Source organism: Balaenoptera borealis (assembly GCF_965194805.1).
Source record: "Balaenoptera borealis genome assembly, chromosome: 8".
Lineage (NCBI taxonomy): Eukaryota > Metazoa > Chordata > Mammalia > Artiodactyla > Balaenopteridae > Balaenoptera > Balaenoptera borealis.
The window spans coordinates 9,712,734-9,727,066 of NC_138865.1; the positions used below are offsets into that span (position 1 = coordinate 9,712,734).

The 14,333-nt window shown below is 40.0% G+C and overlaps 1 protein-coding gene across 5 annotated transcripts in view; it reads left to right on the forward strand.

Annotated features, from left to right (window-relative positions):
* The window catches only part of KIF13B (kinesin family member 13B), a 192,235-nt gene that overhangs the window by 159,655 nt on the left and 18,247 nt on the right, over positions 1 to 14,333 (forward strand). For all 5 annotated transcript variants that reach the window (XM_082402760.1, XM_082402761.1, XM_082402762.1 and 2 more), the window contains one exon: positions 3,097 to 3,230. In XM_082402760.1, coding sequence (XP_082258886.1) covers positions 3,097 to 3,230 — 134 coding nt within the window. The remainder of the gene's footprint in view (positions 1 to 3,096; positions 3,231 to 14,333) is intronic.

The window sequence follows — 14,333 nt, forward strand, 5'->3', positions numbered from 1 at the left end:
ATCTACAGCCTTGGTCAGATTCAGGCTAATTTGAGGGAGGGACGGAAGGTAGGGTAAATGAATGGGTAGTTTTATGTACTTCCCTTAGGAGACACATCATATCTGATTATCTCTCTTTCTGTGATAGATGCAGCCTTTAGTTGATTATTGGCTAGATATTTATTTAATTAGAGGTCATCCTCACTCTAGAATGTTAGTTTAACTGCATGTAAAACTTTAGATTATTCCTGATTTTTTTTCTTAGCATTTAGATGATTATATCTTCTAGCTCTTTATTCATCTTAAACTTTTTGTTTGTTTGTCTCCTCTTTTTTTTTTGGTGGCCATGCCGTGAGGCTTGCAGGATCCTAGTTCCCTGACCAGGGATTGAAGCCGGGGCCCTTAGCAGTGAAAGCATGGAGTCCTAACCACTGGACCGCCAGGGAATTCCCTTGTCTCCTCTTTTTTGTTTCTCTCATCCCTATTTTTGCTTTTGACATATCTCTTGGCAAATAGCTTTCTCTTTGCTGTATTTTTTTAATGATTGAGCTCATGATTACAAAATATCCTTCTGTAACTTTTCATAGTTTACTTAGAGTTAATAGTCCTTTATGGAAAAGGTAAAACCTTAACCATGCAGGTCCATGCACCATCTGTATTGCCAATGAACTTGCATCGTCTTGGTCCAGCGTGGAGTAGAGGTGGGGATGGTCATGTGCTTCTCTTCAGGCAGCCTCATATACAGATGCCTCAAGTTGACTGGCTTCTTCTTTTTAAAGTGTTAATTAGGGTACAATTTTTAAGTCACATATGACTTGGATTAGTTTTTCTTGAAAACTTAGTTTTATTCACTAAGGATAAAGAATTATAAAGAATAAAGCGTTAGTAAGTCTCCTAATATCATAGGCGTTATCTGCACGTCTGACCCCAGCCTTTGGTAATTAAGAGCAGGTAAGAACAGGGTTGGTTCAGGGCACTTGTCCCTCTCTTGTGAAAACAACTCAAACACCACTGTCTTCCTGAAAGGTCAGTTTCATCATCTTCATTCAGTAAACAGCATGAAAAATTAAAGTTGAATAAGATATGGTCCCTGACTTTAAAGAGGTTAAAGTCTGGATGGAGAGCTATTTGAGTGTGTCATTGGCTATGTGATTTAAAAATGAAAAGCCCCATTTTATTCTAGGGCAGAAGTTATTGGGTTGGCCAAAAGGTTCATTTGGTTTTTTTTCTGTAAGGTGGCTGTAGTAACAGTTAGTTGTCTTTAACTTCATTCGAAACAATTTTGTTAGATTGTATTGTGACAGCTGTCATATCAGCGTGCATTTAAAAAAAGACTTATCAAAATTGGTGAATTTTTGTATAGTCATTTTAATACTGAAGATGGAAGAAAAAAAGCAACATTTTCGACATATTATGCTTTATTATTTCAAGAAAGGTAAAAACGCAACTGAAACGCAAAAACAGATTTGTGCAGTGTATGGAGAAGGTGCTGTGACTGATCGAACATGTCAAAAGTGGTTTGCGAAGTTTTGTGCTGGAGATTTCTCGCTGGACGATGCTCCACGGTCAGGTAGACCAGTTGAAGTTGACAGCGATCAAATTGAGACATTAATTGAGAACAATCAGCGTTATACCATGCGGGAGATAGCCGACATACTCAAAATATCCAAATCAAGGTTGAAAGTCATTCGCATCAGCTTGGTTATGTTAATCGCTTTGATGTTTGGGTTCCACGTAAGTTAAGCGGGAAAAAAACCCTTCTTGACTATATTTCCACATGTGATTCTCTACATAAAAGTAGTGAGAATGTTCTGTTTTTAAAACAAATTGTGACAGGTGAAGAAAAGTGGGTACTGTACAATAATGTGGCACGGAAGAGATTGTGGGGCAAGTGAAATAAACCACCGCCAAACACACCAAAGGCTGGTTTTCATCCAGAGAAGGTGATGTTGTGTATATGGTGGGATTGGAAGGGAGTCCTCTATTATGAGCCCCTTCCAGAAAACCAAACGATTAATTCTAACAAATACTGCTCCCAGTTAGACCAACTGAAAGCAGCACTCGATGAAAAGCATCAGAATTAATCAACAGTAAATGCAAAATCTTCCTTCAGGATAACGCAAAACTGCATGTTTCTCTGATGACCAGGCAAAAACTGTTACAGCTTGGCTGGGAAGTTCTGATTCATTTGCTGTATTCACCAGACGTTGCACCTTTGGATTTCCATTTATTTCGGTCTTTACAAAATTCTCTTAATGGAAAAAATTTCAGTTCCCTGGAAGAATGTAAAAGGCATCTTGAACAGTTCTTTGCTTAAAAAGATAAAAAGTTTTGGGGGCTTCCCTGGTGGCGCAGTGGTTAAGAATCCGCCTGCCAATGCAGCGGACACGGGTTCGAGCCCTGGTCCAGGAAGATCCCACATGCCATGGAGCAACTAAGCCCGTGTGCTACAACTACTGATCCTGCGCTGTAGAGCCTGTGAGCCACAACTACTGAAGCCCGTGCCCCTAGAGACCGTGCTCTGCAACAAGAGAAGCCACCGCAATGAGAAGCCTGCGCACAGCAACGAAGAGTAGCCTCTGCTCTCTGCAACTAGAGAAAAACCCACGCCTAGCAACGAAGACCCAACGCAGCCAAAAATAAATAAAAAAAAAAGTTTTGGGAAGATGGAATTATGAAGTTGCCTGAAAAATGGCAGAAGGTAGGGGAACAAAAGTGTGAATGCATTGTTCGATAAAGTTCTTGGTGAAAATGAAAAATGTGTCTTTTATTTTTACTTAAAAACCGAAGGCACTTTTTGGCCAACCCCATAGTACTTGACCAGTTATGACAAGGCCCGGGGTTGGATTACCCTTCGGATTTAATAGGAATGATGGACATTAGAGCAGTTTAAAAGTACCCCAATTGCTGCTATTTAATTGGAAAAGGAAACACCTTTGTGTTTGAGGGTAACTATAATAAGAGCATGTTTTTTAATATTAATTTTTTTAAGGATACGTTTTTTGATTTATATTGTTAGATTTGCTTACAAAGCATATGTGGCCAATTTACAGTAAGGAAGATGTCTCTGTAATTGTTTTTGCCTTATCTCTTTTCCTTTCAATATTTTTTTGGCAGGACTCAGTAACCTAGCAGCCTCCTACTTGAGTCCAGTGAGATCCTTCGTGCCGCAGATGCCGAAGCTGCTGAAGTCTCTCTTCCCCGTCCGCGACGAGAAAAGGGGCAAGCAGCCATCTCCCCTCACACATCAGGTAAAAGCGTCACGAAAGCAACAGTGCACGCGCTCCTAATAGGTGCCTGGCACAGTGATGCTCTGCGCCGCGCTGAAGCCGGAAGGAGAGGGCAGCAGCACCGGGGGCATCAGCGCTGGGCTTCCAGACCTGGTAAAAGCTCTAATAATTTCTCTTCCACTCTCGTCGGAGGCAACAGAGCTGTTTAAACGCATTGACGCTCTCAGTCCTTTTTGCTTTTAAAAAATGCCAAGTACGCTACTAATGTGATTTATGGTCATATCACTTAGAGCAACAATAGTGAAATTTATGAAGTGCACTTAGTGTTGTTTGTGTATTGCCAAACAGAAAATGTAATTCTATTTTTAATTCTTGATTTCGTTTCTTATTTCACACAGTTTTACATCATTCCTGTCCTTGCTGCTCAACCTCTTTTTTCCTCTACTGTGGTTTACGTGTTCTTTCACTGAAAAATTAAAAGTGATCACTTATTTCCCCTTTTTATTAAAACTCTCTACCTGGCCTTAGAAGAAGTTTTAGAGAAGATGTTAAAGGGTTTTCCAAATAATCAGGAAGCTGCTCTTGTGTGATGGTGCATGGGAAGCCTGTTGGAAATGCAATTTTTAGCCTCATATAGGTGTGAATTCAGCAGAAAATGATAAATGAGGATTTATTTATACTCATTCAAAAACACATACAGTGCAAGTTCAGTTGTTGAAATAGGTCTTTTGACATCAGCTTCTCCACATTCACTTAAACATTCAAGTTGCAGAAATGTAGGTGAGTCCTTGCCTGAGACCTTAACTATTTAAAAGACTTTTCTAAGTTTATGAGTGCATATTCAAGGGGGATGGTATTAGTTTTGTAAGGTTGCTGTGCAGATACATAGTTTTTTCAATCTAGGATTATATGAGCATATATATCAGCATAGATGCACACATATTGTATGAAAAAAATTAAACATCGAGATTTTTGGAAATGTTTAAATTTAACCGGGCACTAACGGGTGCTTGACAGTTATCAAAATGAATCTGAGATGGCGAGAGCTTAAAAGAAATAGCAAGTCTAATGTTTGGTGGGGGTGAGGGTAGGCAAAAAAGATTTTGCCAAGGGTTCGTTATAGCATACGTTATTCTGTTCTAAACTGCTACATCATTGTTTCACAAAGTATGATTCATTTACTGTTTGTGCCAGAATTTCCATGGTAGCTTTTTAAAAAGGTAACTTTAAAAAAAATACAGCCCGACCTTAAAAAAGTATAACTCATACCTCACCTTGGGGCATCTAATAATCTGCATTTATAAGCACCCAAGGTGATTCTTATTCACATTAAAGTTTTTTTTGTTTTTTATAAATTTATTTATTTATTTATTTTTGGCTGTGTTGGGTCCTCGTTTCTGTGCTAGGGCTTTCTCCAGTTGCGGCGAGTGGGGGCCACTCTTCATCGCGGTGCGCGGGCCTCTCACTGTTGCGGCCTCTCCTGTTGCGGAGCACAGGCTCCAGACGCGCAGGCTCAGTAGTTGTGGCTCACGGGCTTAGTTGCTCCGCGGCATGTGGGATCCTCCCAGACCAGGGCTCAAACCCGTGTCCCCTGCATTGGCAGGCGGATTCTTAACCACTGCGCCACCAGGGAAGCCCTAAATTTTGATATCCACTGTTTTTCAATTGCTGTTTGGTGAAGACAGAGTTACGTAAGTTAAAGGAAATTGGAATGGTATTAGAAGTCATTGAATCAGACTACCATTGTTACAATTATAAGCTACTTTAAGCTTTTGACGTAGCAAGTCAAATCACCTGCTACCATAAGTTCTTTTACTATTTTGCCAGTGAGTGATTGATTCCTCTGGATATGAGAGGAACAGCAGTGGTTTAGAAAGAAATCTAGTGATTGGTGGATAATTGCAATTTGTAATGTCAAGTTTAAGCGAGGTAATCTTGAAATATTTTGAAGATATCTTAAGTAATATTTGTTCATTCAGTTTACTTTCTTTGAGCATATATGAGCAAAGATGTTACAAAAAAGTGGCCCCAAATGCTGCATAGTTCATAAATAAATGAGAATGTCAATACAAAAGTGGCCTTAACAAAGACGCTCAGTGGTGGAGCTGAACTGTTCCATTTGGTTGGTGAAATCCCCACTCCCTTGAAGGACCGTTTCTCAAGGTCACCAGAGCTCCATCTTGCCTGCACTTCTCAGTCCTCATCTGACTTGACAATCGTGCAGGAAACATTTTTGTCTCTGGGCTTTAGCGCTGAGCTCTTCGCCTGGCTTCCCTTCTGTTGTCTGCTCAGTCTTTCTCAGTTACCTTTTCTGGGACCCTTTATTCCATCAAGCCGCTGATACTCAGGTGTTCCAGAGCTCCCTCCCAGGTAATCTCATCCAGCTCTGTGGCTTTTAACTCTTTATGCATTGACGATGCTCACATTTCTATCTCCAGCCCAGGCTTTGCCCCTGAGCTCTGGCCTCGTGGAGCTAACCGCCTGTTCAGCTTTTCCACTTACAAATCCATTAGACATTCACATTTTACAAGTTCAAAGCATTACTCCTGGTTTCAGCTCCCAAGTCCATCTACTCTCAGCACACAAAATACTTACAAAATACATGCCCATCTCAGCGTGTATAGCACAAATGTCCACCTAGTTGCTTCACCTCATAAATAGTCCATCAGTAAAATTTTGTGGGTACCACTTTCAATCCGGTGACTTCTCACCATCTCCATTTCTCATCACTCATCCATGCCACCGTCTCTTGCCTTGACTATGCAGCAGCCTATCAATTGGTCTAGCTGACACTTTTTGCCTCACAAAGTCTTGTCATTCACAGAGAAGCCAGAGTGAGCTCCCAAGGCCTTACATGAGTTCATGGCTTGAAACCTTCCACTGCTTCTATTTGAATAAAACCTATTCCTTACTGTGGTTTACAGTGTCCTATGTGATCTAGCCCCCTGACTTTTAATCTTTATTCCCTTCATTTTATTTTATTTTATTTTTTTATTTTTATCTATTTATTTTTTATTTATTTATTTTTGGCTGTGTTGGGTCTTTGTTGCTGCGCGCAGGCTTTCTCTAGTTGCGGTGAGCGGGAGCTACTCTTCGTTGCAGCGCGCGGGCTTCTCATTGCGGTGGCTTCTCTTGTTGCAGAGCACGGGCTCTAGGCGCGCAGGCTTCAGTAGTTGTGGCATGTGGGCTTCAGTAGTTGTGGCGAACGGGCTCTAGAGCACAGGCTCAGTAGTTGTGGCGAACGGGCTTAGTTGCTCCACGACATGTGGGATCTTCCTGGACCAGGGCTCGAACCCATGTCCCCTGCATTGGCAGGTGGATTCTTAACCACTGCACCACCAGGGAAGTCCCTATTCCCTTCATTTTACTCTTTGTTCACCATGCTAAGCCATATTGGCCTTTTTGTTGTTGTTGTTTGTCGCATGAACCATGAAGCTCCTTTTGGTCTCAAGAGTTTTTGCACTTGCTTTTCCTTCTACTTGGACTGCTCTCTCCCAAAGTCTTTGCATGGCTACTAGGTCTCTAGTAGACTGCTCTGCTACTATCATGGTCAAGAAAGACCACTCAAAGCAAATATGTTTGAGTTTAGAGTGGCCTGAACCAACCAAACTAAAACAACAGCCTCTACCATACATATTGCAGTGTATTCCCATATTTAATCTTTTCATTGGGAGTTATTGTTATGTTTATATGCTTATTGGTTATCTCCACTCTAGAATGTAATTCTTCGGGGCAGGGGCATAGTCAATGGAAAATATATGTTGGTTGACCATTGGCATTTGTACAGCTTGTAATATTAGATAGTTTGAACATACCAAGTGTCATCGAGTGGTGTAAAGGACTGTGGTTATAGTTCAGAGGTGAGAGAATCACATCTGAGAAGGGATTTGAGATATTGGGCATATTTATGAAGTTTCTTTCCTAGATTAATGCAAGTTCCACTAAAGAACTGTTCTTAAAGGAGGGAAAAGCTTGAGCTTATCATTTTGGACTTAGTTGATCAAAGATGCTTGTGTTCTCATTTTTACTATCTCTGCTAAAGCTTTAAGAGAAGTAAATTATAATTTAAAATGACAGTATCAATATAGAGGTTTCCGTTACTAGGACCACTTTAAATATGCTTTAAATTGCTATCACCTAGATGATGTTTCATCCTTGGAATTAGGGCACTTTAGCGTCAATGGAATTTCAAAATAACAGCAACAAGAGCAATGCTATATTGGCTAAATTTGTTTTAGTGTTTCCCGATTTTTTATAGTAATCTTCACTCTAATGGCATCCTATTCACTTGGAAATCAGATTTGATACCTGAAAGTTGAGGTTCTTACTTTTTTCCCTCCTTGTGGAACCTCCGAGTCCTCCAGGAAGAAGGTTGGTTTATTTCTACCCAGTCTTTGCCTCTGCTTTTTTCTGCTATTGCCCAGGAGTTAAAGGTTCTGTGCTCCTTTAGGCTTTCTCCAGACCTAATAGCTGAAGATTAGTCAACTGTATCTCTTATAATAAATGCCTCATCATTCTTCCGTTGTCTTGCCAGGGTTTTGCTTAAAGTGGGGAGCCCAGAAGTGATACTGTAACCCCTATGCTTGAAAATAGTGCAGCTGTCACTGTCCTCTTTTGAATAATGTACTTCTACCAAAGTGGCATATGATTGCACTTTTTTTAAAGGCGAGTATTTCTAGTTCATTGTGGTCTGGTCAGTTAACGTTCCCCTTTTTTGTTTGCTTGTTTATTTGCTTACACTCTTGTCAATGCACTTCTCTTTTTATTATTATGTTGTTTAGTTGAAGTATAAAAATACTTAAATAAGGATCTTTAGATTCATTTAGAAAATTTTTCATCTTGATTTTGTTTCAGCATTCCTAGGATAGCAAGATATTTTTTGAATAATTATTTAAAAAATACTTCTGTCCTAACTATCATCTGCAAACTTTGAAGGGCACAGCCTGCATTTGAGTCACAAACAAAATATGGAACATTAGGGCGTGAGAGAGAACTCTGTCATAGGTGACTAGAGATCACTCCCCAAGTTACAGAGTGACAGAGTGTCACACTTCAGCTCTGCATATTCAGTAACTGCCATCACCAGCCCACGTTTCCCCCTCTCTCTAGCAAAGAGATTATGGGAGACTTTGTTAGATGCATTACAGAAATGGAGGGACACCATGCCTTCCTCTGTATCACCAGTCCAGAAAGCCTAGGACAAAATTCATGCTGATGAACGTTCCTAGACCACTCTGCCCACTGCCTGGCGTAGCCATAGCTCTGTGTGAGGTATCCAGTGCAGCGTAAAGAAGTACACGAATACCCCCAAAGCTTGCTCTCTGTTTTGATTCTGGTTTTAATTGGCTACTAGTGCCTTGTTAGCACACTAATTTCAATGGCCTACATAAATAGTCATTAAATAATCAATACCAGACTAAAAAACTTATATAGGTTTTAGAATGACATCAAAGATAGAACCCAGAAAAATAGAAATGAGTGCACATGCCTCAAAGGAATCTGGATCACTTCTACAGTACAGGAAGGGATAAATATTGATATTAACATTGCATAAAACTTAGAGACAAAAAATAGATAGTAACCCTGCTTAAGATTTCTCCTGTGAGACGGCACAACAAACTAAACAGAAACCCCCAAATGGATCAGCAGAGAAAGTACATGGTGACCCAGCAGACTGTAGAGTAAGACAGGCACACTCTCATTTCCGTCCCCACCCAGCTTTCTCTTTTCATCATTTTCAAAGCCATTGCCCTCTCCATTTCCTACTTGACTGTGATGAAAGATCTCAGAGCTTCTTCCTTTTTCTGTTTCTGTCCCAAGTTAATTTGGAGACTTAAACTCCTTCTCTGCAAGAGTCACAGTAACAGAGACACTCACAGCAACCCACCTAAACACCACACCTGGGTTCTCTCCGGCATCATGAGACAACACTTAGATCATTGCACTTAGTGCTGGGTATGTTACTACTAGACATTTGTTGACCAACTGGAATTATTTCAGAGAATAACATCAGAAATGATTTATGAGGAAGGATTAAAGGAGTTATTTATAGCTTGACCAAACAATGACTAAGAGAGCTGACTGTATAAGCATTCAGGGGATATCAACACCAAAGGCAGGGAAGAATTGTGTAAGGGTGGTTCCAGGAAAGCAGCAGTATGAAAGGCACAGAACAACAGAAATGAAGTTAACGAAGAGAATGGTAACAACCGTAAATGAGTACAGTGATTTACAGATAGCAGGGCACTCTCTAAAAAAAGCCCCAAGGCTTTCTGTCACTTCTATTTTGTAAAAGTAAGATATTGCAAATATCAAAGTATTCCCATTAAGAACCGGGGAATGGAATAGATCCTGTTTCTACCAGTCATTCTTCCTCTTTTCTTTGCTAGATTAGGTGGAAGAGAGGCAGAAGTTGTGTAATGAAGGAATGATTATTATCAAAAAAGTACTTTTAATCAGAGTGTCCTTGACATTTTCAAACAAGAATGTTCAATTCCCTCCCTCATGCAAAGATATAAACACACAACCACAGTGAAAATCTAATGAAAAGATGAATGTTTATTAACTTGTTCTTTGGAATCAGCAGGTTCTCAGATCAAGATTCTGTTATTTTGGGGGGCATATTTCAGCATCTGAAAAGATTCATGGCTCTTTTCTTGTAAGATAGAAGTTAACAGTTTATTCTGAGGAATAGAAAAATTTAAAGAAAGAAAATAAAGATTTTAAGAAAGTCTTTAAAAGCAAAGGTTCTTATATTTTACAAAATCATTTGGCTTGAACATATTCGTAAAGACTTATGTTTGTCATTTTTATGGAGATTTGTTTTTGTTTGTAATCAATTTCTGTCTGAGTTCCAGAAATGCAAAAGATACAGCACTGAAAGAGGTGGCAGCTGACAAAATTGCTGTCTTTGACCTTCTGATGCAAGTTTAGTAACTAATCTGGAAAATAATGAACTGCAATTAATGAAATCTGTACTCATATTCAAGTGTGTTTCTCAGACAGCACATACAATAATTGAAAGCACTTCCTGCTCTCCAATTAGTTAGATTGAATTAATGTGGCATAATAGCTTTTTTCATATATCTAGAAGATTGTGTTCAGATGAAGCTGTTTATGTACTTAAGACTTCGGTACTCCAAATGGCATCTTTGGTTCATTGGGGGAATTAAAGAGTTAACGCTCACATTCAATTTCCACCATCAGAAACACAGCCGCATTTCCGGCCTATCTTTGTTTTACCGTCTGCCCCTCTGCCCTGCAGTGTCCTGCGCTTTGCTTATGGCTGCCTTGTCGACTTCAGGGATGTTTGTCTCCAGTTTCAACACAGCTTCCAGTGTGGAAGATGGACAGGGCCTTGAGTAGAGAAAGCAGCGCCCTGCGCATCTCTGGCCTAGTTGAAAAGATGCTTGGCTAGTTCTTCCAGCTTTCATGTCAGCGATTCCTCCGTGTATAAAATGGGGAGAAACAAACACAGCTACTGGTTCTTCCCTTGTGCACGAAGATGCTGTTTTAGGCTCTTCATACTTGGGCTCCTCTGATGAAACAAGCCATATAAATGCCTATCCTGGTGTCTTAAGGGTTCATCATCTTAACTAACTAAAATAAGAAAAGGTATCTATACTTTGTTTTCTAGCCTTGAGTTTTCCTGAATTATTCAGGTTATTTTTAAAGGTTATTTCCCCCTGTAGTTTATATTTGGATATGGTATGCTATATTGCTTTTTCTTGAGTTAACAAAGGGAAGTTTGCACAGCCCTTCTGGAGTACAGACTTTTTAAAAAAATTCAAAGTAGGACTTCCCTGGTGGTCCAGTGATTCAGACTCCACGCTCCCAGTGCAGGGAGCACAGGTTTGATCCTTGGTCGAGGAACTAAGATCCCGCATGCCACGCAGCGTGGCCAAAAAAACCCAAGAATTCAAGGCAAGTGATTTCTGTTCAGTTGCTTTGGGGATGTATTCTTAGGCATTCTTCTTCTTCTTCTTTTTTTTCTTTTAATTTATTTATTTTTATTTTTGGCTGTGCGTGGGCTTTCTCTAGTTGCGGTGAGCGGGGGCTGCTCTTTGTTGCGGTGCTTGAGCTTCTCACTGCAGTGGCTTCTCTTGTTGCGGAGCACGGGCTCTAGGTGCGCAGGCTTCGGTAGTTGTGGTGCGCGGGCTTCAGCAGTTGTGGCACGTGGGCTGTAGAGCGCAGGCTCAGTAGTTGTGGCGCCCAGGCTTAGTTGCTCCGCGGCATGTGGGATCTTCCTGGACCAGGGCTCGAACCCGTGTCCCCTGCATTGGCAGACGGATTCTTAACCATTGGGCCACTAGGCATTCTTACTACTTTACGAAATGAGACTCTTATCTCTGTTTTCTTTTCCAAAATCATAACATCTTACCGTCTATCTTTGCCCCAGAAATGCATGGATATTGACATACTTAGAGACACTAAGTTGACAGGTTGTCTTCAGAATCAGGGTTAGTAGTTGATCTGAAAAATAATGAAAAGAAAATAGTTTCTGAGGCAGGATAGGAGTTGATGGACTCAGTCTGCCAGTCGTTTTTCAGAAATGGGCCTTGTATACTTCTGTATGATTCTGGAGACCTGAGGTTGGAACCTTTTTTGGTAAAGAGCCAGATAGTATCATTTTAGGCTTTGCAGGCCAAACAGTGTCTGTCAGAACTAGCTGTAGTTCTGGTCCAAACATTGGGTCTGGTTTTGTTCCAATAAAACTTTATTTATAACCCTGAAATTTGAATTTCATATAATTTTTACATGTCACAAGGTATTTATTTCAACAACTTCAAAATGTAAAAACCATTCTTAGCTTACAGGGCTCACTGAGGTGGGGACAGTCTAGATTCAGACCCTGTTTTTAAGTTTTTAGATTGACAACCATTCTATGTTTCAAGTAAACATCCTTCATCCTTCATGGATGCTTGAGAAACTAAGTGGATGGAGTGAATATTACATCCTCGTTTTAAAAAATGGAAATCTTTTTCACATAAATACTTAAATAAATTTTAATTATGCAGAAGTTTAAAAAGTAAACTAGCTAAACCCTAAAAAATAAGGAAAAGTCTCTTTCCTGACAACTTCAGAAATATTAGTATTTAAATTTTTCTGTATCTAGGGCCTCAAGTAAGTTGAACTAACACATATATGATAGGGTGAAATAAAAAGTCTGTTTGGATGGGCTTATTCACTTTTATCAACGGATAAAACAATTTACTTGTTGATAGAAGAAGTGGGCCTTTTAGTTGTTTCATGTAATTGAATTAAATAGGAATATCAGATAGTGGACCTTGAGTGCCCATTTCTGAGGAGTAAGAAGGGCCCTGTCTACGTCTGGTGTTGTACACGTTGTATCCCTAGCTCCTGGCACAACCTTTAGAATATAGTAGGCACCTGCCCCATGTTTCACTTACATCAGGTGGAATTGTTGATTGTTTAAAAATGTGCGTATAGTAAGTCTGCCTAGAAATACCTTGGAAGACAACACCCGAAATCCCAATGATTGGATTACCATGGTACTTTAAAAATGTACTGAGTGCTTGGTGTGCCAGGTATTTTATATGCATCAGCTCAGCACCACTGCTGTCTGATGAAAATAAATATGAGCCACATGTGTCATTTAGAATTCTCTAGTAGCCACATTTAAAGTAAAAAGAAACAGGTCAAATTAATTGTGATAAAATAATTTAGGATTGACTTACATACACTACCATGCGTAAAATAGCTAGCTAGTGGGAACCTGCTGTAGAGCACGGGGAGCACAGCTCGGTGCTCTGTGACCACCTAGCTGGGTGGGCTGGGGGAGGTTCAAAAGGGAGGGGATGTATGTATATGTATAGCTGATTCACTTTGTTGTACGGCAGAAACTAACACAACACTGTAAAGCAATTATACTCCAATAAAAAAAAATTAAAAAGTAAAAAGAAACAGGTCAAATTAATTTTAATAAAATAATTTACATAACCCAGTATATTCATAATATCGTCCTTTCAACCTGTAATCAGTATAAAAAAACTTACTGAGACAGTCCCATCTTTTCTTCTGTACAGTCCTTGAAATCAGGTGTGTATTTTACATTGCTAGCACATCTCAATTTAGATACTAAATTTTCCTTGGAAATCTTGATCTGCATTTAGAGTTCATGAAGTTGAAAAATAGATCCACATGCCCAAGCCATTCCAAATTTACTTAAAGGTGCTTTAATTTTTAAATTTACATATTATTAGTTAACATTAAGTAAAATAAATCCGCTTCCTCAGTCACACCAGCCGCATTTCAAGTGCTCAGAAGCCATGTGGCTGGTGGCTGCCATGTTGGACAGGCGGAGTTGAAGGGTGATATTAGACACGGAGTTGGACAGAGAGGAAGATGAGGCTCAGGTGGGTTAACTAAGGTCAGAGCCTGGGGAGTAGCAGAACTGAGACATATTCAAGAAACAAAACTTAATGCACAGTTGTGATCTGAAGAGGTTTCACTGGGTTTGATTAAAAATAGCAAGCGATTATATTTGTAGAATGAATGACTCTATAAAGTATTTGAAGGAGGAACTAGTCATGCCGTGGAAATACACTGGGTAGGATCTATCCATCTTTGTTTCTTTTGTCCATTTCTTTCTAAAAAAAATTATCTCTGGGCAATGAGGAATCATTGACAGCTTAAAGCAGGAGAGTGACGTGGTCAAATCTGTGTCTCAGAAAGCCCCTCTGACTGCAGTTTGGAAGATGGATTGGAATAGAATAAAACTGGAAGAATCTATTCAAATGTATGTACATACCTCATGAGGGATTGTAATATTGGTCAGAAAAGTGAACCCACCATCCCATGCTTGACACACTGACACTTTAATGTCACTGATTGGAAGGAGCATGTGCCAGGTAGGGTAACAGTGTCTCTGGCGAGGACCAGCTGGTGGCCACCCGCCATCCTCTCTGGGTGGCATTGCTTAGAGGATTCCTGTGGACTGGATCACCACCTTCCAGATGTGATCACCCAGAGGTGATCAGGTCTATACACAAAGGACTGAGGGATCAATTAGAATGCCGAGTTACTCATTTAAACTAAGAACCTTAACTGCCAGGTGGATAAAAGTGCTGGCTTCATCGTGGCCAGCGCAGTCTTACCTGGATC